This window comes from Eleutherodactylus coqui, chromosome 6, assembly GCF_035609145.1.
Source record: "Eleutherodactylus coqui strain aEleCoq1 chromosome 6, aEleCoq1.hap1, whole genome shotgun sequence".
Lineage (NCBI taxonomy): Eukaryota > Metazoa > Chordata > Amphibia > Anura > Eleutherodactylidae > Eleutherodactylus > Eleutherodactylus coqui.
The window spans coordinates 223,185,287-223,212,075 of record NC_089842.1 but is presented as its reverse complement, the minus strand read 5'-3'; the positions used below and the strand labels follow the sequence as shown (position 1 = coordinate 223,212,075).

Sequence of the window (26,789 nt, the reverse complement as noted above, 5' to 3'; positions counted from 1 at the left end):
ATACACACAGGAGGTGATGTAGATTCTATTCAATATACAAATCATTTCCCCAGGCTTCATGGTTTCTCAGAAAATATTGATTTTTGCAGTTTTTCAAGCATAGAATTGAATAGAGTCCTTTACTTTTTGTATTTAGGACCTAAAGAATGCTCTTGTCAAATTTTAAACTTAGAGAATTAGTGGCGAGTCAGTCAGTGAGGGCTTTCACACACATACATACAGTCGTGTGTGTGTGTAAGCCCTGACTGACTCACCACTAACTTCCCGATGTCGTACAAACATGACATTTGGCAGGAGCATTCTTTAGGTCCTAAATAAGAAAAGGGGTCACAACACGATTACTCAATGCCAAGTGCACTCCTATGTAATGTAACTTCCTGGTGTCGTACAAGCGTGAAATTTGGTGTGAGCATTCTTTAGGACCTAAATGAGGATAATGGGAGGGGTGGCACATTCTGCAAAGAGGGACATGCAGCCTGAGGAGAATCTAACGCGCCTCTATATGTATACATATTTTATTCCTCAGTTACTCTAAAGTAATCTTGACTTCATAAAATTTTCAATGCGAACAACACGTAAACATATCATCTAGTTACATATATGGTAACCAGATTTTCCAAGGCTCAAAGCGGGACAGAGAGGTGTGGTCAGGGGGCGGGCTTATCATGACGTATGATTTTACCTCCGCTGTGATAAAAAGTACAGCACCGTGTCCAAAAAAAGACAGGGGGCAAATTCTGCAGCATTTCTGCACCCAAAAAACTGTCAAACTACGCACCATTGGTGCAGATTTTGACTGGAAATCAGCCGCGTATCCGCAGCTGATGTCATACTATGCGGCGCTCCCCATCACCTCCTCCGTCGGCTTCCTACTATCAGTGCTCCCTGGCTTCCGGGTCCCAGCGGCCTGTAGTGGCATCACCTGACCAGCAAACAGGGGTTGGCAGAGTTAGCTTGAGTGGCTTGTTCTAACTCTGGTTTAGTCACGGTGGTTGCTACTCTACCTAAAATGACAGCTCGTGCAGCAGGTGGATTGCAAAGGGGTTTTTGGCGTAGTCGTTTGTGATTCGAGTAATGTCTAATGTGACGCCAGTGCCTTTCAATGCTAGTGTTTTTGCGGTAGCACAATAAAAAGACAAGTTCAAACCGGTTGCAGTAAAACTGAAGGCACACAGTTTACGGATTCTGGTATATTCAATCACACAATTTTACACCACTTGGTACTTCGGTTTGCAGTGAGAACTCCCACAACTTTTCATAAACAGCATTTACACATAGTGTCTTCCTCAACTCTCTCTCCCTCTACTGTAGCGGCTGACAGACTAAGTTGCAGACTTGCTGGGTTGGAAGGTTATTTGTGGAAGAATGGAGCAACTATTACAGGTTCTTTCCCATAGACACACTGACTTCTGACTAGGCAGGGATTCGGTAAAGTCACACTTATGTTGACTACTCTCCGTACAGCGTCCGCAGGGTCTGCCCTGGTTCTGGTTCCTTGCAGTAGGGATGAGAGAGGCTCCACTCAAGCTCTGGGCACTGTTGGGTCGACGGCATTCCACTCCGGTACTCCTCCAATGCTCTTTAGCTCCACTCTTCTCTCACTCCCAACTCCCCACTTCCTGACACTTCCCGTCCCCTTCTCCTCTCTCTCCCTCCAGCTCACTTTCCCGGGCTTGATTGACTCCACCCACTCCACCAGTCAGAAAATTAGCTGCCGGCAGCTAATCAGATGATCAGCTGTTGCTAGGCAGACTAGCTCTAACCTAGTATGAAGGGAACGGCAGTGTCTTTCTCCTGCAGGGTGCCTCCCATGTCCCCGGAGGGGCTCATAGCAAGGTCCCAGGGACCTATTAAACCCTTTTGACTACCCTGTATGACCCTCTGAGTCATTACACCAGCATTACCTGACCAGCGGTGCCAGACCTCACCAGACCGCTGAGAACGGCAAGCCAGGGAGCATTTTGGAGGAGGTTAGGGAAAGCGTTAGTATAAAGCATAATATAAAATCAGCTGCAGATGCCCAGTTGATTTCCAGTCGAAAACTGCACCAATGGTACAGATTTTGACTTTGTTTTTTGGATGCGGAATTTGCTGCGGACATGCCGCAGCATTTCCGCTATGTGAAAACATCTAAGTAAGCTTGAGGTATGATTTCACGTGCAGAGCGGCCTCATTGGTAATAAGGTCTCCTTTATCAGCCCCTTATTACCCCCCCCCCCACCGTAGCCCCAGCGGTAACAGCGAACCCCCCCCACCGTAGCCCCAGCGGTAACAGCGAACCCCCCCGCCCCACCGTAGCCCCAGCGGTAATAGCGACCCCCCCCCACCGTAGCCCCAGCGGTAATAGCGACCCCCCCCACCGTAGCCCCAGCGGTAACAGCGATCCCCCCCACCGTAGCCCCAGCGGTAACAGCGATCCCCCCCCCCCCGTAGCCCCAGCGGTAACAGCGATCCCCCCCCCCCCCCCCGTAGCCCCAGCGGTAACAGTGATCCCCTCCCCCCCCGTAGCCCCAGCGGTAACAGCGATCCCCTCCCCCCCCCCGTAGCCCCAGCGGTAACAGCGAACCCCCCCCACCGTAGCCCCAGCGGTAATAGCGACCCCCCCCCCCACCGTAGCCCCAGTGGTAATAGCGACCCCCCCCCCCACCGTAGCCCCAGCGGCAATAGCGCCCCCCACCCACCGTAGCCCCAGCACTAATAGTGATCCTCCCCACCGTAGCCCCAGCACTAATAGTGATCCTCCCCACCGTAGCCCCAACACTAATAGTGATCCTCCCCACCGTAGCCCCAGCACTAATAGTGATCCTCCCCACCGTAGCCCCAGCACTAATAGTGATCCTCCCCACCGTAGCCCCAGCACTAATAGTGAACCTCCCCACCGTAGCCCCAGCACTAAGTGAACCTCCCCACCGTAGCCCCAGCACTAAGTGAACCTCCCCACCGTAGCCCCAGCACTAAGTGAACCTCCCCACCGTAGCCCCAGCACTAATAGTGATCCTCCCCACCGTAGCCCCAGCACTAATAGTGATCCTCCCCACCGTAGCCCCAGCACTAATAGTGATCCTCCCCACCGTAGCCCCAGCACTAATAGTGATCCTCCCCACCGTAGCCCCAGCACTAATAGTGATCCTCCCCACCGTAGCCCCAGCACTAATAGTGACCCCCCCACACTGTAGCCCCAGCAGTAATAGTGACCACCCCCCACACTGTAGCCCCAGCAGTAATAGTGACCACCCCCCACACTAGCCCCAGCAGTAATAGTGACCACCCCCCACACTAGCCCCAGCAGTAATAGTGACCACCCCCCACACTAGCCCCAGCAGTAATAGTGACCACCCCCCACACTAGCCCCAGCAGTAATAGTGACCACCCCCCACACTAGCCCCAGCAGTAATAGTGACCACCCCCCACACTAGCCCCAGCAGTAATAGTGACCACCCCCCACACTAGCCCCAGCAGTAATAGTGACCACCCCCCACACTAGCCCCAGCAGTAATAGTGACCACCCCCCACACTAGCCCCAGCAGTAATAGTGACCACCCCCCACACTAGCCCCAGCAGTAATAGTGACCACCCCCCACACTAGCCCCAGCAGTAATAGTGACCACCCCCCCACACTAGCCCCAGCAGTAATAGTGACCACCCCCCCACACTAGCCCCAGCAGTAATAGTGACCACCCCCCCACACTAGCCCCAGCAGTAATAGTGACCACCCCCCCCACTAGCCCCAGCAGTAATAGTGACCACCCCCCCCCCACTAGCCCCAGCAGTAATAGTGACCACCCCCCCCCCACTAGCCCCAGCAGTAATAGTGACCACCCCCCCCCCACTAGCCCCAGCAGTAATAGTGACCACCCCCCCCCACTAGCCCCAGCAGTAATAGTGACCACCCCCCCGCACTAGCCCCAGCAGTAATAGTGACCACCCCCCCCCACTAGCCCCAGCAGTAATAGTGACCACCCCCCCCACTAGCCCCAGCAGTAATAGTGACCACCCCCCCCACTAGCCCCAGCAGTAATAGTGACCACCCCCCCCACTAGCCCCAGCAGTAATAGTGACCACCACCCCCACTAGCCCCAGCAGTAATAGTGACCACCCCCCCCCCCACTAGCCCCAGCAGTAATAGTGACCACCCCCCCCACTAGCCCCAGCAGTAATAGTGACCACCCCCCCACTAGCCCCAGCAGTAATAGTGACCACCCCCCCCCCACTAGCCCCAGCAGTAATAGTGACCACCCCCCCCACTAGCCCCAGCAGTAATAGTGACCACCCCCCCCACTAGCCCCAGCAGTAATAGTGACCACCCCCCCCACTAGCCCCAGCAGTAATAGTGACCACCCCCCCCCACTAGCCCCAGCAGTAATAGTGACCACCCCCCCCACTAGCCCCAGCAGTAATAGTGACCACCCCCCCCCACTAGCCCCAGCAGTAATAGTGACCACCCCCCCCACTAGCCCCAGCAGTAATAGTGACCACCCCCCCCCACTAGCCCCAGCAGTAATAGTGACCACCCCCCCCACTAGCCCCAGCAGTAATAGTGACCACCCCCCCCACTAGCCCCAGCAGTAATAGTGACCACCCCCCCCACTAGCCCCAGCAGTAATAGTGACCACCCCCCCACTAGCCCCAGCAGTAATAGTGACCACCCCCCCCACTAGCCCCAGCAGTAATAGTGACCACCCCCCCCACTAGCCCCAGCAGTAATAGTGACCACCCCCCCACACTAGCCCCAGCAGTAATAGTGACCACCCCCCCACACTAGCCCCAGCAGTAATAGTGACCACCCCCCACACTAGCCCCAGCAGTAATAGTGACCACCCCCCACACTAGCCCCAGCAGTAATAGTGACCACCCCCCACACTAGCCCCAGCAGTAATAGTGACCACCCCCCACACTAGCCCCAGCAGTAATAGTGACCACCCCCCACACTAGCCCCAGCAGTAATAGTGACCACCCCCCACACTAGCCCCAGCAGTAATAGTGACCACCCCCCACACTAGCCCCAGCAGTAATAGTGACCACCCCCCACACTAGCCCCAGCAGTAATAGTGACCACCCCCCACACTAGCCCCAGCAGTAATAGTGACCACCCCCCACACTAGCCCCAGCAGTAATAGTGACCACCCCCCACACTAGCCCCAGCAGTAATAGTGACCACCCCCCACACTAGCCCCAGCAGTAATAGTGACCACCCCCCACACTAGCCCCAGCAGTAATAGTGACCACCCCCCACACTAGCCCCAGCAGTAATAGTGACCACCCCCCACACTAGCCCCAGCAGTAATAGTGACCACCCCCCACACTAGCCCCAGCAGTAATAGTGACCACCCCCCACACTAGCCCCAGCAGTAATAGTGACCACCCCCCACACTAGCCCCAGCAGTAATAGTGACCACCCCCCACACTAGCCCCAGCAGTAATAGTGACCACCCCCCACACTAGCCCCAGCAGTAATAGTGACCACCCCCCACACTAGCCCCAGCAGTAATAGTGACCACCCCCCACACTAGCCCCAGCAGTAAAAGTGACCCCCCACAGTAGCCCCAGCAGTAATAGTGACCACCCCACAGTAGCCCCAGTAATAGTGACCCCCCACAGTAGCCCCAGCAATTATTGGGTTCCCCCACAGTAGCCCTAGCAGTAATAGTGATCCCCCACAGTAGCCCTAGCAATAGTGACTCCCCCCCCCCCCCCCCACAGTAGCCCCAGCAGTAATAGTAAACCCCCACAGTAGCCCCAGCAATTATTGGGTTCCCCCCACAGTAGCCCTAGCAATAATAGTGACCCCCCCACAGTAGCCCTGGCAATAATAGTGACCCCCCACAGTAGCCCCGGCAGTAATAGTGAACCCCCACAGTAGCCCCAGCAGTAATAGTAAACCCCCACAGTAGCCCCAGCAGTAATAGTAAACCCCCACAGTAGCCCCAGCAGTAATAGTGAGTCCCCCACAGTAGCAATAAGTGATCCCCTCCCATAGTAGCCCCAGTAGTAATAGTGACCCACCACAGTAGCCCCAGTAGTAATAGTGACCCACCACAGTAGCCCCAGTAGTAATAGTGACCCCCCACAGTAGCCCCAGTAGTAATAGTGACCCCCCACAATAGCCCCAGTAGTAATAGTGACCCCCCACAGTAGCCCCAGTAGTAATAGTGACCCCCCACAGTAGCCCCAGTAGTAATAGTGACCCCCCACAGTAGCCCCAGTAGTAATAGTGACCCCCCACAGTAGCCCCAGTAGTAATAGTGACCCCCCACAGTAGCCCCAGTAGTAATAGTGACCCCCCACAGTAGCCCCAGTAGTAATAGTGACCCCCCACAGTAGCCCTAAGTAGTAATAGTGACCCCCCACAGTAGCCCTAAGTAGTAAGTGAGGCTTACTAAAAAGTATTATCGCTCCCACTAAGACCCATAACATATAACATATACTTACCTCTTCCTGGTCTTCAGAGCGGTGCTGCTGCCGACGTCAGTGTGTGCGCCTGCAGCAGCACATCCTCCCCTCTCCTCTCTTGCAGAACCAAAGAGGAGAGGTGAGGGGAATATAGATCTATATTGTATATACATACACACACTTATTGTCACTAACATCCTCTATAACATGCAGTTTAACATATATCCAACTAAGGGCTACTTTCCACGGACGGATATTTGCTGTGTAATCAGAAGTGAGCGACCGCACCGCGGATCCGCAGCAAATAACGCCCACAGCATGCTATGGGAAATAGATTCTTCCTGCACATTTGCAGAAACCAATTGCGGTTTTCGCTAACGGAGGAAAAAAAAATTGCAGCATGCTCCATTTTTTTCGCGGATTCTGCATGGACGGCAATGGAAGCAGTCCGAATCGCTGCCCTTCCATAATCACAGGCGATGACGCAGGAAAAGCAGTACAGATTGGAAACTAAAGTACAGGTACACACGGACGTCGCTGCTCCCAGCGCCGGATTCCGCATGCAGAATCCGGCCCTGCCGTGTGCAGGCGTGCATAATCAGTAACATCTATGCTTAGAGCGCCCCCTTGTTCCAGTGTTGGGTATAATAGATGACGGGAGAGATCTTTGTACGGACCCCTGATGTATCTATACATAGTTATTAGAGCGCCCCCTTGTTACAGTCCTGGGTATAACAGGTGATGAGGTAACTGCTTAGATACACCCTATGTAAAGTGCAGGACAGTGTGGGGTGTATCTAAGCCGTTTTGTGTGTAATGCACTGGACCATATGAGACTATCTACACCATACTGCACACCGACTTGCACTGTGCTGTGCATTACATATAGAACAGTTGAGATACACCCCAGCATGTATACAGAGCTTAGATACACCACCAGTATACAGGGCTCATCACCTCACGGCTTTATATCTTTCATCTGTCATCAGTGGATTTTACTATACTAGATCTTCAGACGAGAGAAATAACGGATGAGATGGTGAGATATCACTGCGCCACATATCACCCAGCCGCATATACGGCTCTGCATCCATACTGGGATGGTCACATGACAGAGTGGCCTGGAAAAGCGGTCCCTTTAAGCAGTGGAGAAGACACTTCGCATCACACGGATGACTGCTTATGTAGGACAGTCTGCCATGTAACACCTAGCGACAAACACAGCAAGGACTCTACGCCAACCCCGAAGACCAGCGGCAGGAGTGCAGCAAAGCGCCTCAGTCCGTGTGACATACGTGTGGACTGGATGAAAACACGGCCCATCACACGAGTCTCCTAGACCGAGCGACACTCCGGTTGTAAACAGGACATCCAAGGATGATCGCTGGGCTGGAGGTGACCGCACAGAGCAGTCATCTACACAGTCCTCGCCATAGGACCGCACGCCCACCACCGCATGCAAAAATAGTCATTTACACTGCACTACCACCGGGAAGCCGGGCTGCGCAGGACACACTCCCCCACGGGAAGCCGGGCCGCGTAGGACACACTCCCCCACGGGAAGCCGGGCCGCGTAGGACACACTCCCCCACGGGAAGCCGGGCCGCGTAGGACACACTCCCCCACGGGAAGCCGGGCTGCGCAGGACACACTCCCCCACGGGAAGCCGGGCCGCGCAGGGGACGGACACAAACACACCACCCCCATGGGAACCCGAGCGTCGCAGGACACCCACCCCATGGGAAGCCAGACCGCGAAGGGAACGGACACATACACAGCTCCCAAGAGAAACCTGGGCCACGCTGGGTACACACACACACCCCATAGGAAACCCGGGCCACGCTGGGTACACACACCCCCCCCATAGGAAACCCGGGCCACGCTGGGTACACACACAGCTCCCAAGAGAAACCAGGGCCACGCTGGGTACACACACACACCCCATAGGAAACCCGGGCCATGCTGGGGGTACACACACACACACACACAATAGGAAACCCGGGCCATGCTGGGTACACACACACACACACACACACACACACACACACACACAATAGGAAACCCGGGCCATGCTGGGTACACACACACACACACACACACACACACACACACACACACACACACACACACGGGAAACCAAACCGCACGGGACACCCCCCACCCCACGGGAAACCAGGACACACACACACAATGGGAACGAGGGCCGTGCAGTGGATCCACCCCCCCCCCCCATGGGAACGAGGGCCGCGCAGTGGATCCACCCCCCCCCCATGGGAACGAGGGCCGCGCAGTGGATCCAACCCCCCATGGGAACGAGGGCCGCGCAGTGGATCCACCCCCCCCCATGGGAACGAGGGCCGCGCAGTGGATCCACCCCCCCCCCATGGGAACGAGGGCCGCGCAGTGGATCCACCCCCCCCCCCCATGGGAACGAGGGCCGCGCAGTGGATCCACCCCCCCCCCCCATGGGAACGAGGGCCGCGCAGTGGATCCACCCCCCCCCCCATGGGAACGAGGGCCGCGCAGTGGATCCACCCCCCCCCCCCCATGGGAACGAGGGCCGCGCAGTGGATCCACCCCCCCCCCCCATGGGAACGAGGGCCGCGCAGTGGATCCACCCCCCCCCCCCCCATGGGAACGAGGGCCGCGCAGTGGATCCACCCCCCCCCCCATGGGAACGAGGGCCGCGCAGTGGATCCACCCCCCCCCCATGGGAACGAGGGCCGCGCAGTGGATCCACCCCCCCCCCATGGGAACGAGGGCCGCGCAGTGGATCCACCCGCCCCCATGGGAACGAGGGCCGCGCAGTGGATCCACCCGCCCCCATGGGAACGAGGGCCGCGCAGTGGATCCACCCCCCCCCATGGGAACGAGGGCCGCGCAGTGGATCCACCCCCCCCCCCCATGGGAACGAGGGCCGCGCAGTGGATCCACCCCCCCCCCATGGGAACGAGGGCCGCGCAGTGGATCCACCCCCCCCCCATGGGAACGAGGGCCGCGCAGTGGATCCACCCCCCCCATGGGAACGAGGGCCGCGCAGTGGATCCACCCCCCCCATGGGAACGAGGGCCGCGCAGTGGATCCACCCCCCCCCCCCCCATGGGAACGAGGGCCGCGCAGTGGATCCACCCCCCCCCCATGGGAACGAGGGCCGCGCAGTGGATCCACCCCCCCCATGGGAACGAGGGCCGCGCAGTGGATCCACCCCCCCCCCCATGGGAACGAGGGCCGCGCAGTGGATCCACCCCCCCTCATGGGAACGAGGGCCGCGCAGTGGATCCACTTACCCCCCCCCCATGGGAACGAGGGCCGCGCAGTGGATCCACCCGCCCACCCCCCCCCCATGGGAACGAGGGCCGCGCACTGGATCCCCCCCCCCATGGGAACGAGGGCCGCGCAGGGGACCAACACACCATATGGGAAGCCAGGCCAGACAGGGCATCCATCCCCGGGCCACGCAGGGGACACGCACACCCCATGGGAAGCGGGGCCACGCACGACATCACCCCGGGCCGCGCAGGGGACACACATACACCCACGGGAAGCCAGGCCACACAAGCCACTCACTCCTGGGCCACGCAGGGGATACACACACCCCCTGGGAATTCGGGTCGCGCAGAACACCCCCTCGTGCCCGCCCCCCTTCTCCGTGGGAGCAAATCACATCAGAACCAAGATGATATCCAGAAGACGGTGTACTATGATAAAAAAACACCACGGCAGACCTGTGCGGCACTCATTCTACAGATGACAACAGGGAACAATACAGCTGCGCATGGAAAGAAAGTCATCCCCAGATCAAGTCTGACCAAACAGAAAAAAAAAAAATCGCCGTGCTCACATCCCTGACATTTTCTGTAATCTCGTTTAGCGCCCGCCCATTGGGGATCCGCTAACAAGATCGATGGGATTCTAAATTGGGTCGTAATTAAACAATCAATCTACATCTACTTCTCAATTAGTGGCCCCAACAGTAGTCAGACACCACAGACCGCCAGAAATACGACTGAAGTCGCCCGCTGCCCACCTCAGGACCTCACCCACCCCCGGGTCCTGTCATCCCGCCTCTGTGCCACCCTGATAATGAGCATGATGGTTGGAGCAAGAGAGAGCACCAGATCTAGTGACTACACCCGGCCTCGTTCAGAAGGTGAACGGATGTCACTGTGCCGAAAAGTATGCGGACACTAAACCGCCGAGACGCCATCTTGTTTCACAGGACGTGGGAGATTCGCCATATGGCAGACAGCAGGAAACACTCTGCGAGGTTACATAAGAACACAGCCACACTAAGCGCCGTGTTGACAGAGGCAACCCGCAGCCGCCAACACTCGCTGCGGCGCCGCCACATCTAACACATGGCAGGGAACATACATGTCACCACTGGCTAGCGACGTAGCGCCACCGACTCCCTGCCACGGAGTCTGGTAAGCCACTAGCAGCTTCAGCTCTGCAATATACCACAGCGAAAGCCCCGGGCGCCAGGCGGCGCAACAACACCACTGGATCACGTCGCTGGTGCTAGAATCCGACCGCTTGTTGTGGGGGGGCAATACAACTATGTACAGGGAAGGGGGGGGGGGGGGACCACTACGTACTACAACTATCTACGGGACGGGAGTCGCCCCAACTCTGTATGGGTGCGCAAGAAGGCATTCCTGCAAGGGGGTACATGAGGGATGCCATTACTGTTGGGGGCACTAATGGATGGTATGTAGGAGGGGAGTTTCTGCTCCCTGGTGGAACACAGGCAAACCAGATGTCCCACAACCCGCCTGATGCCATCCGCAGACTACATTACAGAACATGTCCTGGCGACAAGACCACCGCTCCTTCACGACAAGATGGGGTCCACTCCGACAGGCCCATCTCTTGACATACGCCTCCGTTTACCCGCCTTCAAGGAGGACGTAGAACACACGATATTAACAGCGCGGCAACCACTGCCAAGAGAAGAATCTTTTCGGATACCGGTCATCAGTGAGGAGGGCAGACAGCAGCACATCCTGCGGCCCCTACGGCCCCCTCACATAAAGAAGCCTCCGTCCGGATACCGGTCACTTCTGAGGAGGGCAGGCAGAGGCACAACCTGCGGCCCCTCCGGCCGGCCCCTTCACATAAAGAAGCCGCCGTCCGGATACCGGTCACTTCTGAGGAGGGCAGGCAGCGGCACTTCCTGCGGCCCCTCCGGCCCTTTCATTATCCACTAATTTTATGAAAAAGATTAATTCTAAACGCATCGGCCCCCCATCCTGTTATACTGCACCAGGTGGGGCACTCCACAGGCGATGCCATAAGCCTGTGATGGCCGACATCTGCAGCCTCATCTCCCTCTTGGTGAAAATCAGTCGCCCCGTTTTCTTCCCGCTGCAAATGTGGAGAACAACAACTTGAGCCGAATGTGAAGCTTTAATGAGGTTGGAGCCTCGGAGACTCATCCACGGCAGCCGCCTTTATCCAAGGCCAACTTATATAGATCCAGCAGCAGGGGCCACACCGAGGCACAGTGGCCCAGAGCAGGCCAATATCCTGTCCGATGGGGCCTGGGCTCATCACCCTTTCAGCACTGTAGTCACACTCTTGTTATTTTAGGCCATATACTACTGTTACATCCAGAGCTGTAATCACAATTCTGCTGTTCTACACCTATTATACCTAAAGCTGCAATTGCTATTAGTTATATGTCTTATATCAAAGTTGTGCAGTTGCATTATGCCCTGTATCTCACAGTCCTATCCTACAGTCACATCCAGAGCTGCAATCACAGTTCTGCAGTTGCATCATGCCCAGTACCATCCAGAGTTGTGCTCACCCCCAGGATCTTGCAGAAGGGGACCTACAAGTGTTGCCACGCTTCCCAAGTCTTCTTTAGTAGTGCAAATTCTGCAGGAGCCTTAACCCCTTCCTCACTGGGGCTGGACTGCGCAGGTGGGAGACATTTCCCAGTATTGTGGAGACACAAAGCATCAGAAGATAAAGCGCTCAGCTTTGTGCGGAGCTGCCTGACATTTTGGCGCGGTCGCTCAATGCTCCCGTCGGAGCGCAGCTCTTCATGTATAAAGTCATAATAAGAGCAGTTCTGCTCCTGAAAGCAGCGGGAGCGCACAATGGAGCCGTGACAGACACATTCACCCCTCTGACTGATCGCTACGCCGCGCTGAAGGGGCTCTCTGTCTCCCTCATCTTCCTTTCATGCAGAAAATAAGCGCCTTCCTTAGAGGGTCCTCTTCATCAGTCATTGCCCCCTGACAGAGTGGAGGATTAACGGCGCCCAATTTCACGCTGCAAGTTCACACACTGGAGCAAAATCACAGGATCCCACAACCTGCAGCACTCAGCTCCACCAAAAGACCCCCAGAGATGCCGAACGTCACCACCTACCTGCAACAGTGAGTGAGAAGGACCGGTAGCGGGTCCTCCGACCCGAGCCGTCCCACTGAGGAGGGCCCGAAGCAGGTCCTCCGACCCGAGCCGTCCCGCTGAGGAGGGCCCGAAGCAGGTCCTCCGACCCGAGCCGTCCCGCTGAGGAGGGCCCGAAGCAGGTCCTCCGACCCGAGCCGTCCCGCTGAGGAGGGCCCGAAGCAGGTCCTCCGAGCCGTCCCGCTAAGGAGGACCCGAAGCTGGTGCTCCAACCCGAGCCGTCCCGCTGAGGAGGACCCGAAGCAGGTCCTCCGAGCCGTCCCGCTGAGGACAACCCGAAGCAGGTCCTCCGAGCCGTCCCGCTGAGGACAACCCGAAGCAGGTCCTCCGAGCCGTCCCGCTGAGGACAACCCGAAGCAGGTCCTCCGAGCCGTCCCGCTGAGGACAACCCGAAGCAGGTCCTCCAACCTGAGAAATAGGTCCCCCTGCAGTGGGGCAGCCATATAGGTTTGTTTAAGGACTTCATCCTGCAGTATTCATCCTGCAGTATAAAACAGACATGATGTCCAGCCAACACTCATAGCAATCAAACTGGACTTTAGTGTAGGTCATATAAAGATAAGCAGCGCAATGTCTGGGAGTCACTTATCACTGTTCCTACTGATATTAACCTGTACACTTGGCTGAGCCAATAGACCTAGCTTACAAATGGATGGATGTCACCATCATGTCAAGCTGAAGTTCACGTTCTCTTATCTACACCAATCCAGACACACTAGAAGCACCCGATATCCCGGAGCACCCCAAGGCAAAAAAAACAAGAAGGAAGACAACCGCAAGCAAGATGGAAAAACAGAAGGCAGGACAAACTGGAGAAGCGCTGCTCATGGGGCAACCAGCAAAAACTAACCAACCCATTTACAAGAAGGTTCGGCTCAGCTGTATGTACATCTATATTCAGTGAACAGTGGGGAACAGACCACCGCCGGACTCCTCTGCTCCCTCCAGCGAGCAACGATCCACCTAGAGGAGATAGCAGGCCGGCAAGAGCGGGATGAGTGACGGACGGCGAGAGGAGATAGCAGGCCGGCAAGGGCGGGACGAGTGACGGACGGCAGGAGGAGACACGTAGATCAGAAGGCTGGAAGATAAATGGATAATAGCAGATATGGACGCTTTGAGGCTTGATAACGTACATCTAACACGAGCCGATATGAGGACCAGGATGTTGGATGATACAAGGAGGTATGGAGGACCATTCTAGAAGGCTACTAGTAACTTCTGCACCTATGATTTCTGGCGATGTCTCCACCATTCCAATAAGGCCACCTCTGGATGACTTCAGGTGCATAATCCATAGGAAGGCCGGTATGTGGAGGGGACACGAGGCCTGCACCTCTGATGGACTCTAGTAGAGCGCTCTCTACTCTGGAGTTTATTAACCCTTCACTACACTCAATGAGGCCATTGAAGGCGGGGGGATTCTCCCTTCTAGAACTGAAAGTATATCATTTCCAGTTTGCTTAACTGGGCAGAATGCAGGTCCCCCTCGTCCGCACCAGTCCAGACCCCAACTCCCTGTCTATTGAGAGGCAGCATCCTGTATTAATGTGCCCCATGCAGAGTCATTTATCCCAGGCCTCTCGGTGAGGAGCTCATAGCGAGCTGAGCCGGGTTCCCACCCTCCAGATCTCTGGGGCAGCAGGAATGTGCGTGTGAACAGGGATGAGTGCGGCCCCCTCACAAAAGGCGCTGCTCTGCACAATAGGCCGGCTTAGCACCAGATTCATGGCGACCCGCGAGACAGGAAGATATTACGAGTTTACAGAGAGGCAGCCGAAGAGGTGTCAATCTAAGCCCTACGCACAAAGCAGCGGGCACAGAAGAGTTAACACGGCATTATGAACGCCACCATCATTCTGGGACCTAGTCCTCTCATCAGTGATCCCACATCCATGCAGCAGATAATCATGGCACCTCAGGGGCCACTGCACGTCATACCCGGACGACACATCCTGGGCAAAGCACCATGGCCACTCGTCTAGAGCATGACCACTGCTGCCCGGCTCTCATTGGCCACCATGGCATGTGGGGAGACTCAGCAGGCACCGCACCGACCGCCGGGATCTGCAATACCACAACATACGAAGGGGCGTCAGGCATCAAACCTACAGGACCCCTGTCCGGGCTAGATCACGCTGGATGATCCCCGTGGGGCGCACACGTGTGGCTCAGCTGAGCGCCTTCCCTGGTGGCTCCAGGTGGCACTTTACTGTTTAACCGAGCCTCTTCTCTGCCGCTGCGCCCGTCCCCGGTGACACAATTATGTAGAAGTAGATCACAGGCAGCGAGACGGATGGGAGACCGGGAGACGCAGCAGATGCTGCTGGGAAAGCAAAGAGGTCCGCAGCGCCACCGTAATCCAGGAGCCTAAGAGACGCCATGAACACAGCAGCATCACAGTTCCACAACACATTGCCTCGTGGAAACAGCGTGCAATGTAACGAACGCCATTACGGCCAGCTATAGAGGCAAGTCTTACAGGCCGGCCATCCAGCCAATGATAGTCCGTCCTCCATTCACTTTCATCGCTGGCAGTGGCGTATTCCCTGCTCCTACCTAGAAAAGATGGGATTGGCTCGTGAAAGACCGCCAGCTGACCGCTGCCTTGTGTACAAGGGTCAATGAGCTTTCCAACAAGTGCGTGTCCATGAATGGAGGGGGTAGATAGAAAACTGGCAATATCGCCAGATCCGCAGAGAATAGAACTCGCTGATCTCAAGAGGCTCATTCCCCTTCCCTTCCCTTTAAATCAGGGCGCTGGGGGATAGGTAGAGGGGGCACACCCATACAAAGGCGCATTATCCATTCGTTGAGGCATATGCAACACCGCTGTTACCCACATGTCGCTGGGGTGATGAGCAAACTTCTGGCTTATTCGTCGTCGGGTCACCTGCCCCTTCAGACTGGCCGACGATCCGGCAAGCAAACATTCGTGCCTGATGGGTGAAGAGAGCCGTTCATGTGACGGTCACCCAGCCCTCCCTTAGACTTGCACCACATGAAATGGCTTTGTGTGCCTGGCACCGACTGGCACAAGACGTGGAATGTGTGCGCTAGTTATCTCCGCCATCCCACTGCTGCCCATACGGCGAGACGTCCCACACACAGGTGACCCCAAACCCCCCCCTTCTCAGCAGCGGATGGGGCGAGGAGAGATGTGCAAAGGAATGCCCGGTGCCCCCCGGGGAGGTCAGCCTCAGACAGAACAATCAGAGAGGCCAGCGGTCCCCGGAGGGCGCTCACCGCTCTCTAATTACCTGATAACATCGCCCCTCGGCCTCACTCCTCAACATGTAATTACAGCTGCCCGATAGCATCTCTGCCGCCCGGGTGGGACAAGTTATTAGTAATGAGCCCTGTCCTCCAGCCAGACTTAACCCTTCTGCAGGTGGCGGTGCTCCCATCGGTTGAGCCATCGTCCCGGCGCAGGCTTCCTGGTGACTCCATCTAGCATTCCCTTTGATGATATGGCCACCAGCGATCATCTAACTTGCAAATCTGCTCATTAATTAGTGATGTTTGGAGCCGTGCAACGAGAGCAGCGCTTCTCAGCGGAACGCTGCAACTCCTCAGAGATGCCATGCAGTGTCCGCGGCGCCGTGCGCCCTCCTACACATCCCTGCTCTTCTGGTTTCAGGTCTTTGGGGTCCATGGTCGCGACCGTCAGCTCTGCAGCAGCCCCAACAGGGCATTGCCCCCGTTCCTCGCCAGCGAGTGCCACCGCTGGTCAGGTGCTGTGGAAGTAACATGTGAGATAGATATATATAATCTCTATCACACACACACCTATATCTATCTACATTGACACACATGGAGGCTCTAGTACCTGTTGTACCGCCTCTAGCTTGGATACAAGATGTGATACAGGGGGCATGGAAGCTCTAGTGCCCTGTTGTACCAGCCCTAGCTTGGATACAAGATGTGATAAGGGAGGGCATGGAAGCTCTAGTGCCCTGTTGTACCGCCTCTAGCTTGGATACAAGATGTGATACAGGCGGGCATGGAGCTCTAGCACCCTGTTGTACCGCCTCTAGCTTGGATACATGATGTGATAAGGGCAGGCATGGAAGCACTAGTACCCTGCTGTACCGCCTCTAGCTTGGATACATGATGTGATAAGGGTGGGCATGGAGGCTTTAGTACCCTGTTGTACCGCCTCTAGCTTGGATACAAGATGTGATAAGGGAGGGCATGGAGGCTTTAGTACCCTGTTGTACCGCCTCTAGCTTGGATACATGATGTGATAAGGGTGGGCATGGAAGCTCTAGTGCCTGTTGTACCAGCCCTAGCTTGGATACAAGATGTGATACAGGTGGGCATGGGGGCTCTAGTACCCTGTTGTACCGCCTCTAGCTTGGATACAAGATGTGATACAGGTGGGCATGGGGGCTCTAGTACCCTGTTGTACCGCCTCTAGCTTGGATACATGATGTGATAAGGGAGGGCATGGAGGCTCTAGTACCCTGTTGTACCCCCTCTATACGACCATCCAGCTTCTCACATCCCAATAATGCGCCCCTCTCAGCCTCTGGTAACGGGGGGCCTTCTGGGGCGGGGGGTTTCTGACGATGTGTGTGCTCGGTGAGGGTCCCACTTCCAGGACCGGCCCTCAGTGCAGATTCTGTGTTGCGGTCTCTTGCCGCCATTTCCCTGCACAGCGACGACAGCTGGTTGTAGCGGGACCCGCAGCCAGCCGCATTGACCAACGCGGTCCGCTGCGCGGTATGAGGCCGGTAGCGTCACTCAGCTAGGAAAAACCCCAATTTAGATGCATCACTAAATCTGCGCCAAGTGCTGAGTTACTGGCGGGGTTCGATCTAACCAGGAAAATGGCGGACACCAGACCGCCGTCCACATAGCAACGTCCGCTACTACAGCTCCGCCCAAACAACACGACATGCATGGAGTGTGGCCTGAGGTTCAGTCACCCGCGTAACATCCGTGAAGACCCCTGCGATGGCACTCAGAGAAACAGGTGTTACTATTGGTCCATATTCCTGGAGGCGGGGCCGTGACTACTTCTCTGTTGCTGCACCAAGGACGCTGGTTGTCGCACATCAAGTGTCAGTACCTCTGCGCCGCTTCTCTGTAGGCCTCACTATAACTCTGCTACCTGTGCGGCGCCGAGGATAGCAGCGAGGGTTCCCGGGGCGCCAGCAAAGATGCAAACTGATGCAGAACACACTAATTAAACCATTCCTAACGAGCTCCCACATGACCGCAATGGACAGCACGGCCCCCAAACCACATCATCCCACCTGCGCCATTTTTCTGACAGGATAGTAGTGAGGCAGAGTGATCGCGGAGCACACTGACAGCGACCCCCCATGGCCGCACCAGGTACAGCAGCGCCAGCATCCTAACCAACCTCATGCAGCCAGAGCCAAACCGCAAGTAAACAAATCCCAACAAGCATCCCAGCGCTACAACTGAGCAGGAGAAGCGCAGACGGGCGGAAATCAGTGTTAACGTAGCTGCACGCTAACCCGCACGCGGCGGCCGCTTCACACAAACACCGAGGCTTGGTGAGAGAACAGAATCAATATGAGCCGCTGAACGTGAGGAGGAAGCAGCCCGGCGTTTACACATCGACCCATCATTATTTTATGTGTTTCCTTCTGGCAGCCCCCCCCCTCCCGGCGGACGCCATTCACCCCAATCCTATTCCCCAAACCGAGCAATTATCTCCCGGCATCCGGTGAATCCTGGCCGCCGCCCACCCACATCCACCAGAGACTTGGCACCCGCTGCTGGGCCGTACCCGTCACCCTCCAACGTGGGCGAGCAGGATGTAGGTGTGGGCGAGCAGTCACGTGCGCCGGCGCTCTGCGCATACATATTTCATGGTGTTAGTCTACGGCGCACCTCATGTCCATATATTATGCATTACCGTGTGCGATCCGCGTCTCCGTACTGACCGCACATCCTGCAGCTCCCGGGACCCGTAGAACCCCCCGCCGGCGACCGGCCACGACAACTCGCTCCATCAAGAGCTCAAAACCTGCGCTGCGCCACCACGCCATCCGTTCCAATGTTAACACTACTCTCCATGACCGGACGGACGGTAAAAGCTCCAGGAAATGCGGGTGATGTACCGCGCACACACAGCAGCGCACGGACCCCACACAATCCTGCAAGGGTCAGAGTAGGGGGAAACCATACAGGGGGTGGTGGAGCTGGTGACAGGAGGAGCAGAGGCGTGTACGCAAGGGGGACGATGGAGCCGGTGACAGGAGGAGCACAGACGTGTACGCGAGGGGGACGATGGAGCCGGTGACAGGAGGAGCACAGACGTGTACGCGAGGGGGACGATGGAGCCGGTGACAGGAGGAGCAGAGGCGTGTACGGGATGGGGGACGATGGAGCCGGTGACAGGAGGAGCAGAGGCGTGTACGCGAGGGGGACGATGGAGCCGGTGACAGGAGGAGCAGAGGCGTGTACGGGATGGGGGACGATGGAGCCGGTGACAGGAGGAGCAGAGGCGTGTACGGGATGGGGGACGATGGAGCCGGTGACAGGAGGAGCAGAGGCGTGTACGGGAGGGGGACGATGGAGCCGGTGACAGGAGGAGCAGAGGCGTGTACGGGAGGGGGACGATGGAGCCGGTGACAGGAGGAGCAGAGGCGTGTACGGGAGGGGGACGATGGAGCCGGTGACAGGAGGAGCAGAGGCGTGTACGGGAGGGGGACGATGGAGCCGGTGACAGGAGGAGCAGAGGCGTGTACGGGAGGGGGACGATGGAGCCGGTGACAGGAGGAGCAGAGGCGTGTACGGGAGGGGGACGATGGAGCCGGTGACAGGAGGAGCAGAGGCGTGTACGGGAGGGGGACGATGGAGCCGGTGACAGGAGGAGCAGAGGCGTGTACGGGAGGGGGACGATGGAGCCGGTGACAGGAGGAGCAGAGGCGTGTACGGGAGGGGGACGATGGAGCCGGTGACAGGAGGAGCAGAGACGTGAACGCGAGGGAGACGATGGAGCCGGTGACAGGAGGAGCAGAGGCGTGTACGGGATGGGGGACGATGGAGCCGGTGACACGAGGAGCAGAGGCGTGTACAGGAGGGGGACGATGGAGCCGGTGACAGGAGGAGCAGAGACGTGTACGGGAGGGGGACGATGGAGCTGGTGACAGGAGGAGCAGAGACGTGTACGGGAGGGGGACGATGGAGCTGGTGACAGGAGGAGCAGAGACGTGTACGGGAGGGGGACGATGGAGCTGGTGACAGGAGGAGCAGAGACGTGTACGGGAGGGGGACGATGGAGCTGGTGACAGGAGGAGCAGAGACGTGTACGGGAGGGGGACGATGGAGCTGGTGACAGGAGGAGCAGAGACGTGTACGGGAGGGGGACGATGGAGCTGGTGACAGGAGGAGCAGAGACGTGTACGGGAGGGGGACGATGGAGCTGGTGACAGGAGGAGCAGAGACGTGTACGGGAGTTGGACGATGGAGCTGGTGACAGGAGGAGCAGAGACGTGTACGGGAGTTGGACGATGGAGCTGGTGACAGGAGGAGCAGAGACGTGTATGGGAGTTGGACGATGGAGCTGGTGACAGGAGGAGCAGAGACGTGTATGGGAGTTGGACGATGGAGCTGGTGACAGGAGGAGCAGAGACGTGTATGGGAGTTGGACGATGGAGCTGGTGACAGGAGGAGCAGAGACGTGTATGGGAGGGGGACGATGGAGCTGGTGACAGGAGGAGCAGAGATGTGTATGGGAGGGGGACGATGGAGCTGGTGACAGGAGGAGCAGAGACGTGTATGGGAGGGGGACGATGGAGCTGGTGACAGGAGGAGCAGAGACGTGTACGGGAGGGGGACGATGGAGCTGGTGACAGGAGGAGCAGAGACGTGTACGGGAGGGGGACGATGGAGCTGGTGACAGGAAAAGCAAAGACATGTACAGGGGGTGATCGAGCTGGTGACGAGAAGCAGAGACATCTGAAGGGGAGGGGGGGTGAAGGCGCTGATGACACGAGGAGCAGAGACGTGTCTCGGGTGGGGGGGTGGAGCAGCACAGTGCTTTGTTTGAGGGAGGAATGGAGCTGGTGACAGGAGGAGTTGAGACGTGAATTGGTGGTGGGGGTGATGGAGCTGGTGACAAGAGGCGCAGTGACCTGTATGGTGAGAATGATGGAGCTGGTAACAGGAGGAGCAGAGACATGTTCAGGAGGTGATTGAGCTAGTGACAAGATAAGCAGAAACGTGTACCGGGAGGAGGGGGGGTGATGGAGCTGGTGATAGGAGGAGCAGAGTAGTGTATGGGGGGGGTGATGGAGCTTGTGACAGGAGGAGCAGAGAAGTATTTGTGGGGGTGAGGGGATGATGGTGACAGGAGGAGCAGTGACCTGTATGGTGAGAATGATGGAGAAGGAGCATAGACATGTACAGGGGGTGATGGAGCTGGTGAAAAGAGAAGTAGAGACGTGTACAGGGGAAGGGGGAGATGATTGGCCTGGTGACAGGAGGTGCAGAGACATGTTCAGGGGGAGGGGGGATGATGGAGCTGGGGACAGGAGGAGCAGTGACCTGCTGTTGGGTTATGATGGAGGAGCTGAGACGTATACAGGAGGGAGATGAAGTTGATAGTAGGAGGAGCAGAGATGTGTATGGGGGAGTGATGCAGCTGGTGACAGGAGGAGCAGAGATGTGTATGGGGGAGTGATGCAGCTGGTGACAGGAGGAGCAGAGATGTGTATGGGGGGAGTGATGCAGCTGGTGACAGGAGGAGCAGAGATGTGTATGGGGGAGTGATGCAGCTGTGACAGGAGGAGCAGAGATGTGTATGGGGGAGTGATGCAGCTGGTGACAGGAGGAGCAGAGATGTGTATGGGGGAGTGATGCAGCTGGTGACAGGAGGAGCAGAGATGTGTATGGGGAGTGATGCAGCTGGTGACAGGAGGAGCAGAGATGTGTATGGGGGAGTGATGCAGCTGGTGACAGGAGGAGCAGAGAAGTGTTTAAGGGGGGAAAATGATGGAGCTGGTGACAGAAGGGGGCAGAGACGTGTATGGGACTGGGAGATGATGGAGCTGGTGACAGGAGAAGCAGTGACCTGTATGATGGTATTGGTTACAAGAGGAGACATGTACAGGGAGTGGGGGGAATGTTAGAGCCGGCTGACAGGAGGAGCAGGGATGTGTACAGGGGTGATGATTGAGCTGGTGACAGGAGAAGCAGTGACCTGTATGGGAGGCATAATGGTGCTGGTGACAGGAGGAGCAGAGACATGGGTGGATGATGGAGCTGGTGACAGGAGTGAGCACAGATGTGTACATGGGGGGGGGGGGGGGGTGTCTTCAGTGTATAGGTGACAGGAGGAGCAGAGACGTTTGTGTAGGGGATGATGGAGCTGGTGACAGGAGGGGCAGTGACCCTGTATAGGGAGGATGTTGAAGCTGATGACATGAGGAGCAGTGACGTGTAAGGGAGGGGGGAATAATGGAGCTGGTGACAGGAGGAGCAGAGAAGTGCTTGGGGGGGGGGGGGGGTAAATGAAGCTGGTGACAGGAAGAGCAGAGAAATGTTTGGGGGGATGATGAAGCTTGTGACAGGAGGGAGCAGAGACCTGTCATGGAGGGTTGGGGGGGGGGGGGCTTTCAGTGAATAGGTGACAGGAGGAGCTGAGAAGTTTGTAGGGGGGATGATGGAGCTGGTGACAAGAGGGGCAGTGACCAGTATGGGGAGGATGTTGGAACTAATGACAGGAGGAGCAGTAACGTGTAAGGGAGGGGGGGGGGAATAATGGAGCTGGTGACAGGAGGAGCAGAAAAGTGTTTGGGAGGAGGGATGATGAAGCTTGTGACAGAGGAGCAGAGTTTGGGAAGGGGCTGTCTTCAGAGAATACCTTGGACACAGGGAGCAGTCAGGGATGATGGGTGCCACACCAGGCCGTACATCTCCTCGGCGATCACGTCTATACCCGATGCAGCTGATCCTGTGTTCCACCTCTTGGGGTGATAACGGGGACTGACACCCCAAAGGGTCAGCACGCTGTATGTATGGTACGTCAGTGAGCGACCGGACGCAGAACACGGCTCATCATACATACATGTAGACAACTAGCCCTGAGGACACCCAGCTTCCAGCACTCTGGAACTTGTGGTTCTACACAATGACTGTTGGCGGAAGAAGCAGGCTTCCGCACCAACACAAGAACAGCAGAGCTGAGTGAGTGTGGTCACAGCGTCCAAGAGCAGTGCGGGCACCGACAGTATGATAGGCAGCTCTCAGGACAAGCCAATCACCCCTCACCCACACACAGGGATCTGCCATGTCTTTGTAATCCACCTATATAACACCCAGCAGCCTATTAACCCCTCCCCCATATAATATACAGTAACCCATTATAACCCCCATATAATACCTGGCAGACCATAATATCCCCCCATATAATATCCGGCAGTCCATAATATCCTCGCGTATAATATCCAGTGGCCCATAATATCCCCCCCCTATAATATCCAGTGGCCCATAATATCCCCCCCTATAATATCCAGTGGCCCATAATATCTCCCCCTATAATATCCAGTGGCCCATAATATCTCCCCCCCTTGTATAATATCCAGTGGCCCATAATCTCTCCCCCCACCTTGTATAATACCCAGTGACCCATAATCTCTCCCCCCCTTGTATAATACCCAGTGACCCATAATCTCTCCCCCCCCGTATAATACCCAGTGACCCATAATCTCTCCCACCTTGTATAATACCCAGTGACCCATAATCTCTCCCCCCTTGTATAATACCCAGTGACCCATAATCTCTCCCCCCTTGTATAATATCCAGTGGCCCATAATATCCCCCCCCGTATAATATCCAGTGGCCCATAGTATCTCCCCGTATAATAACCAGTGACCCATAATCTCTCCCACCTTGTATAATACCCAGTGACCCATAATCTCTCCCCCCTTGTATAATATCCAGTGGCCCATAATATCTCCCCGTATAATAACCAGTGGCCCAAAATACCCCCCCCCCGTACAATATCCTGTGGCCCAAAATATCTCCCCCCCCCCCGTATAATATCCATTGTCCCATAGTATCGCCCCGTATAATATCCAGTGGCCCATAGTATCGCCCCGTATAATATCCAGTGGCCCATAGTATCGCCCCGTATAATATCCAGTGGCCCATAGTATCCCCCCGTATAATATCCAGTGGCCCATAGTATCCCCCCGTATAATATCCAGTGGCCCATAGTATCCCCCCGTATAATATCCAGTGGCCCATAGTATCCCCCCGTATAATATCCAGTGGCCCATAGTATCCCCCCGTATAATATCCAGTGGCCCATAGTATCCCCCCGTATAATATCCAGTGGCCCATAGTATCCCCCCGTATAATATCCAGTGGCCCATAGTATCCCCCCGTATAATATCCAGTGTCCCATAGTATCCCCCCGTATAATATCCAGTGTCCCATAGTATCCCCCCATATAATATGCAGTGTCCGTCCTCCCGTATACTATCCAGTGGCCCATAGTATCCCCCCGTATACTATCCAGTGGCCCATAGTATCCCCCCCGTATACTATCCAGTGGCCCATAGTATCCCCCCCGTATACTATCCAGTGGCCCATAGTATCCCCCGTATACTATCCAGTGGCCCATAGTATCCCCCCGTATACTATCCAGTGGCCCATAGTATCCCCCCGTATACTATCCAGTGGCCCATAGTATCCCCCCGTATACTATCCAGTGGCCCATAGTATCCCCCCGTATACTATCCAGTGGCCCAAATATATCCCCCCATATAATATGCAGTGGCCCATAGTATCCCCCCATATAATATCCAGTGGCCCATAGTATCCCCCCATATAATATCCAGTGGCCCATAGTATCCCCCCATATAATATCCAGTGGCCCATAGTATCCCCCTGTATAATATCCAGTGGCCCAAAATACCCCCCTCCGTATAATAACCAGTGGCCCAAAATACCCCCCTCCGTATAATAACCAGTGGCCCAAAATACCCCCCTCCGTATAATAACCAGTGGCTCAAATATATCCCCCCATATAATATCCAGTGGCCCAAATACATCCCCCCATATAATATCCAGTGGCCCAAATATATCCCCCCCTGTAATATCCAGTATCCCATATATGATATCCAGCTGCCCATAATAACCCCCATAATCCCCCCCGCCCCCCTCCCACACTCACTGGTAGTTGGAGCTGTTCCAGTGCACGGCGTGCCGGTTGGCTCCGGTCCCGGGCAGCAGGGAGAGCAGAGGAAGGAGCAACGAGAGCAGAGCCATCCTCCAGCCGCACCGAGCAGCGCACTGCCGCCGCTCCACCGGGGACGCGCAGCTCGCCGCCGCCCCGCCCACCGCGCGGACACGCCCCCTTCGGCTCTGCCTCTCCGCCGCCTGTAACCCCTTCACTGCTGCACCGCCACAGCTGGGAGCTCAGGGGTTAATCGGCGGGAGCCTTACAGAACGAGGGGGCCTCCAATAGTCGACCGCTTGGGCCTCCTGCAGCGACAAAGAGGGCTCCCCTACACTGCGCGTCCGTGGAAACACTGCGACTACTGTGGGGGTTCTGCGTGGGCTGTCTGGGCTCAGTGCGGGTTCTCAACGGGCTCAGTGAGTGCGGGCTCTGCCTGGGCTCAGTGAGTGCGAGCTCTGCCTGGGCTCAGTGAGTGTGGGCTCTGTCTGGGCTCAGTGCTGCCCTGGGGGGCTCAGTAAGGGTCTCTGCGGGTCTTCTGCAGGCTCAGTGCTGCACGGAGTGGGTTCTGTATGGTCTGAGTGAGGCTGATCACCCGCTTGCGTTTCTTTTAATGCTGCGGTTGTCAGTGGGACTTCCTAATGTGAAGAGCATCGCACAAACATTGCAGGGACCAACGTGTGATCTGTGTCTAACGTTAGAAAGTCCCATTGACAATCACATTAAAAAAAGGCAAGTGGGTGTTCACTCGTTGTGTCCGAGCTCAGTGCGGATCCTGTGCGGTCTCAGTGTGAGTTCTCTGCAAGCTCAGTACTGCTCACTGCAGGTTTTGGGAGGGCTCACTGCTACCTAGCACGGGGTCTGCGTAGACTTAGTTTGGGTTCTCTGCCGCCTCAGCGCAGGTTCTGTTTGGGATCTGTGGGGGCTCACCGCGTTCTCAGAGGGCTCAGCACTGCTCACTGCGGGGGTCTGGGAGGGCTCAGCACTGCTCACTGCGGGGGGGGGGGGGGGGTCTGGGAGGGCTCAGCACTGCTCACTGCGGGGGGGGGGGGGTCTGGGAGGGCTCAGCACTGCTCACTGCGGGGGGGTCTGGGAGGGCTCAGCACTGCTCACTGCGGGGGGGTCTGGGAGGGCTCAGCACTGCTCACTGCGGGGGGGTCTGGGAGGGCTCAGCACTGCTCACTGCGGGGGGGTCTGGGAGGGCTCAGCACTGCTCACTGCGGGGGGGTCTGGGAGGGCTCAGCACTGCTCACTGCGGGGGGGGGGTCTGGGAGGGCTCAGCACTGCTCACTGCGGGGGGGTCTGGGAGGGCTCAGCACTGCTCACTGCGGGGGGGTCTGGGAGGGCTCAGCACTGCTCACTGCGGGGGGGTCTGGGAGGGCTCAGCACTGCTCACTGCGGGGGGGTCTGGGAGGGCTCAGCACTGCTCACTGCGGGGGGGGGGGGTCTGGGAGGGCTCAGCACTGCTCACTGCGGGGGGGGGGGGGGTCTGGGAGGGCTCAGCACTGCTCACTGCGGGGGGGGGGGGGTCTGGGAGGGCTCAGCACTGCTCACTGCGGGGGGGGGTCTGGGAGGGCTCAGCACTGCTCACTGCGGGGGGGGGGGGGTCTGGGAGGGCTCAGCACTGCTCACTGCGGGGGGGGGGGTCTGGGAGGGCTCAGCACTGCTCACTGCGGGGGGGGGGTCTGGGAGGGCTCAGCACTGCTCACTGCGGGGGGGGGGGGTCTGGGAGGGCTCAGCACTGCTCACTGCGGGGGGGGGGGGGTCTGGGAGGGCTCAGCACTGCTCACTGCGGGGGGGGGTCTGGGAGGGC

General features: G+C 57.1%; 1 protein-coding gene across 2 annotated transcripts in view; it reads right to left on the bottom strand.

Moving 5' to 3' along the window:
* EFNA3 (ephrin A3) overlaps nucleotides 1–25,104 on the bottom strand; it is a 65,314-nt gene extending 40,210 nt beyond the window's left edge. For both annotated transcript variants that reach the window (XM_066608933.1, XM_066608934.1), the window contains exon 1: nucleotides 24,974–25,104. In XM_066608933.1, coding sequence (XP_066465030.1) covers nucleotides 24,974–25,068 — 95 coding nt within the window. In that variant the 5' untranslated portion in view covers nucleotides 25,069–25,104. The remainder of the gene's footprint in view (nucleotides 1–24,973) is intronic.
* Between the last annotated feature and the right edge of the window lie 1,685 nt (nucleotides 25,105–26,789).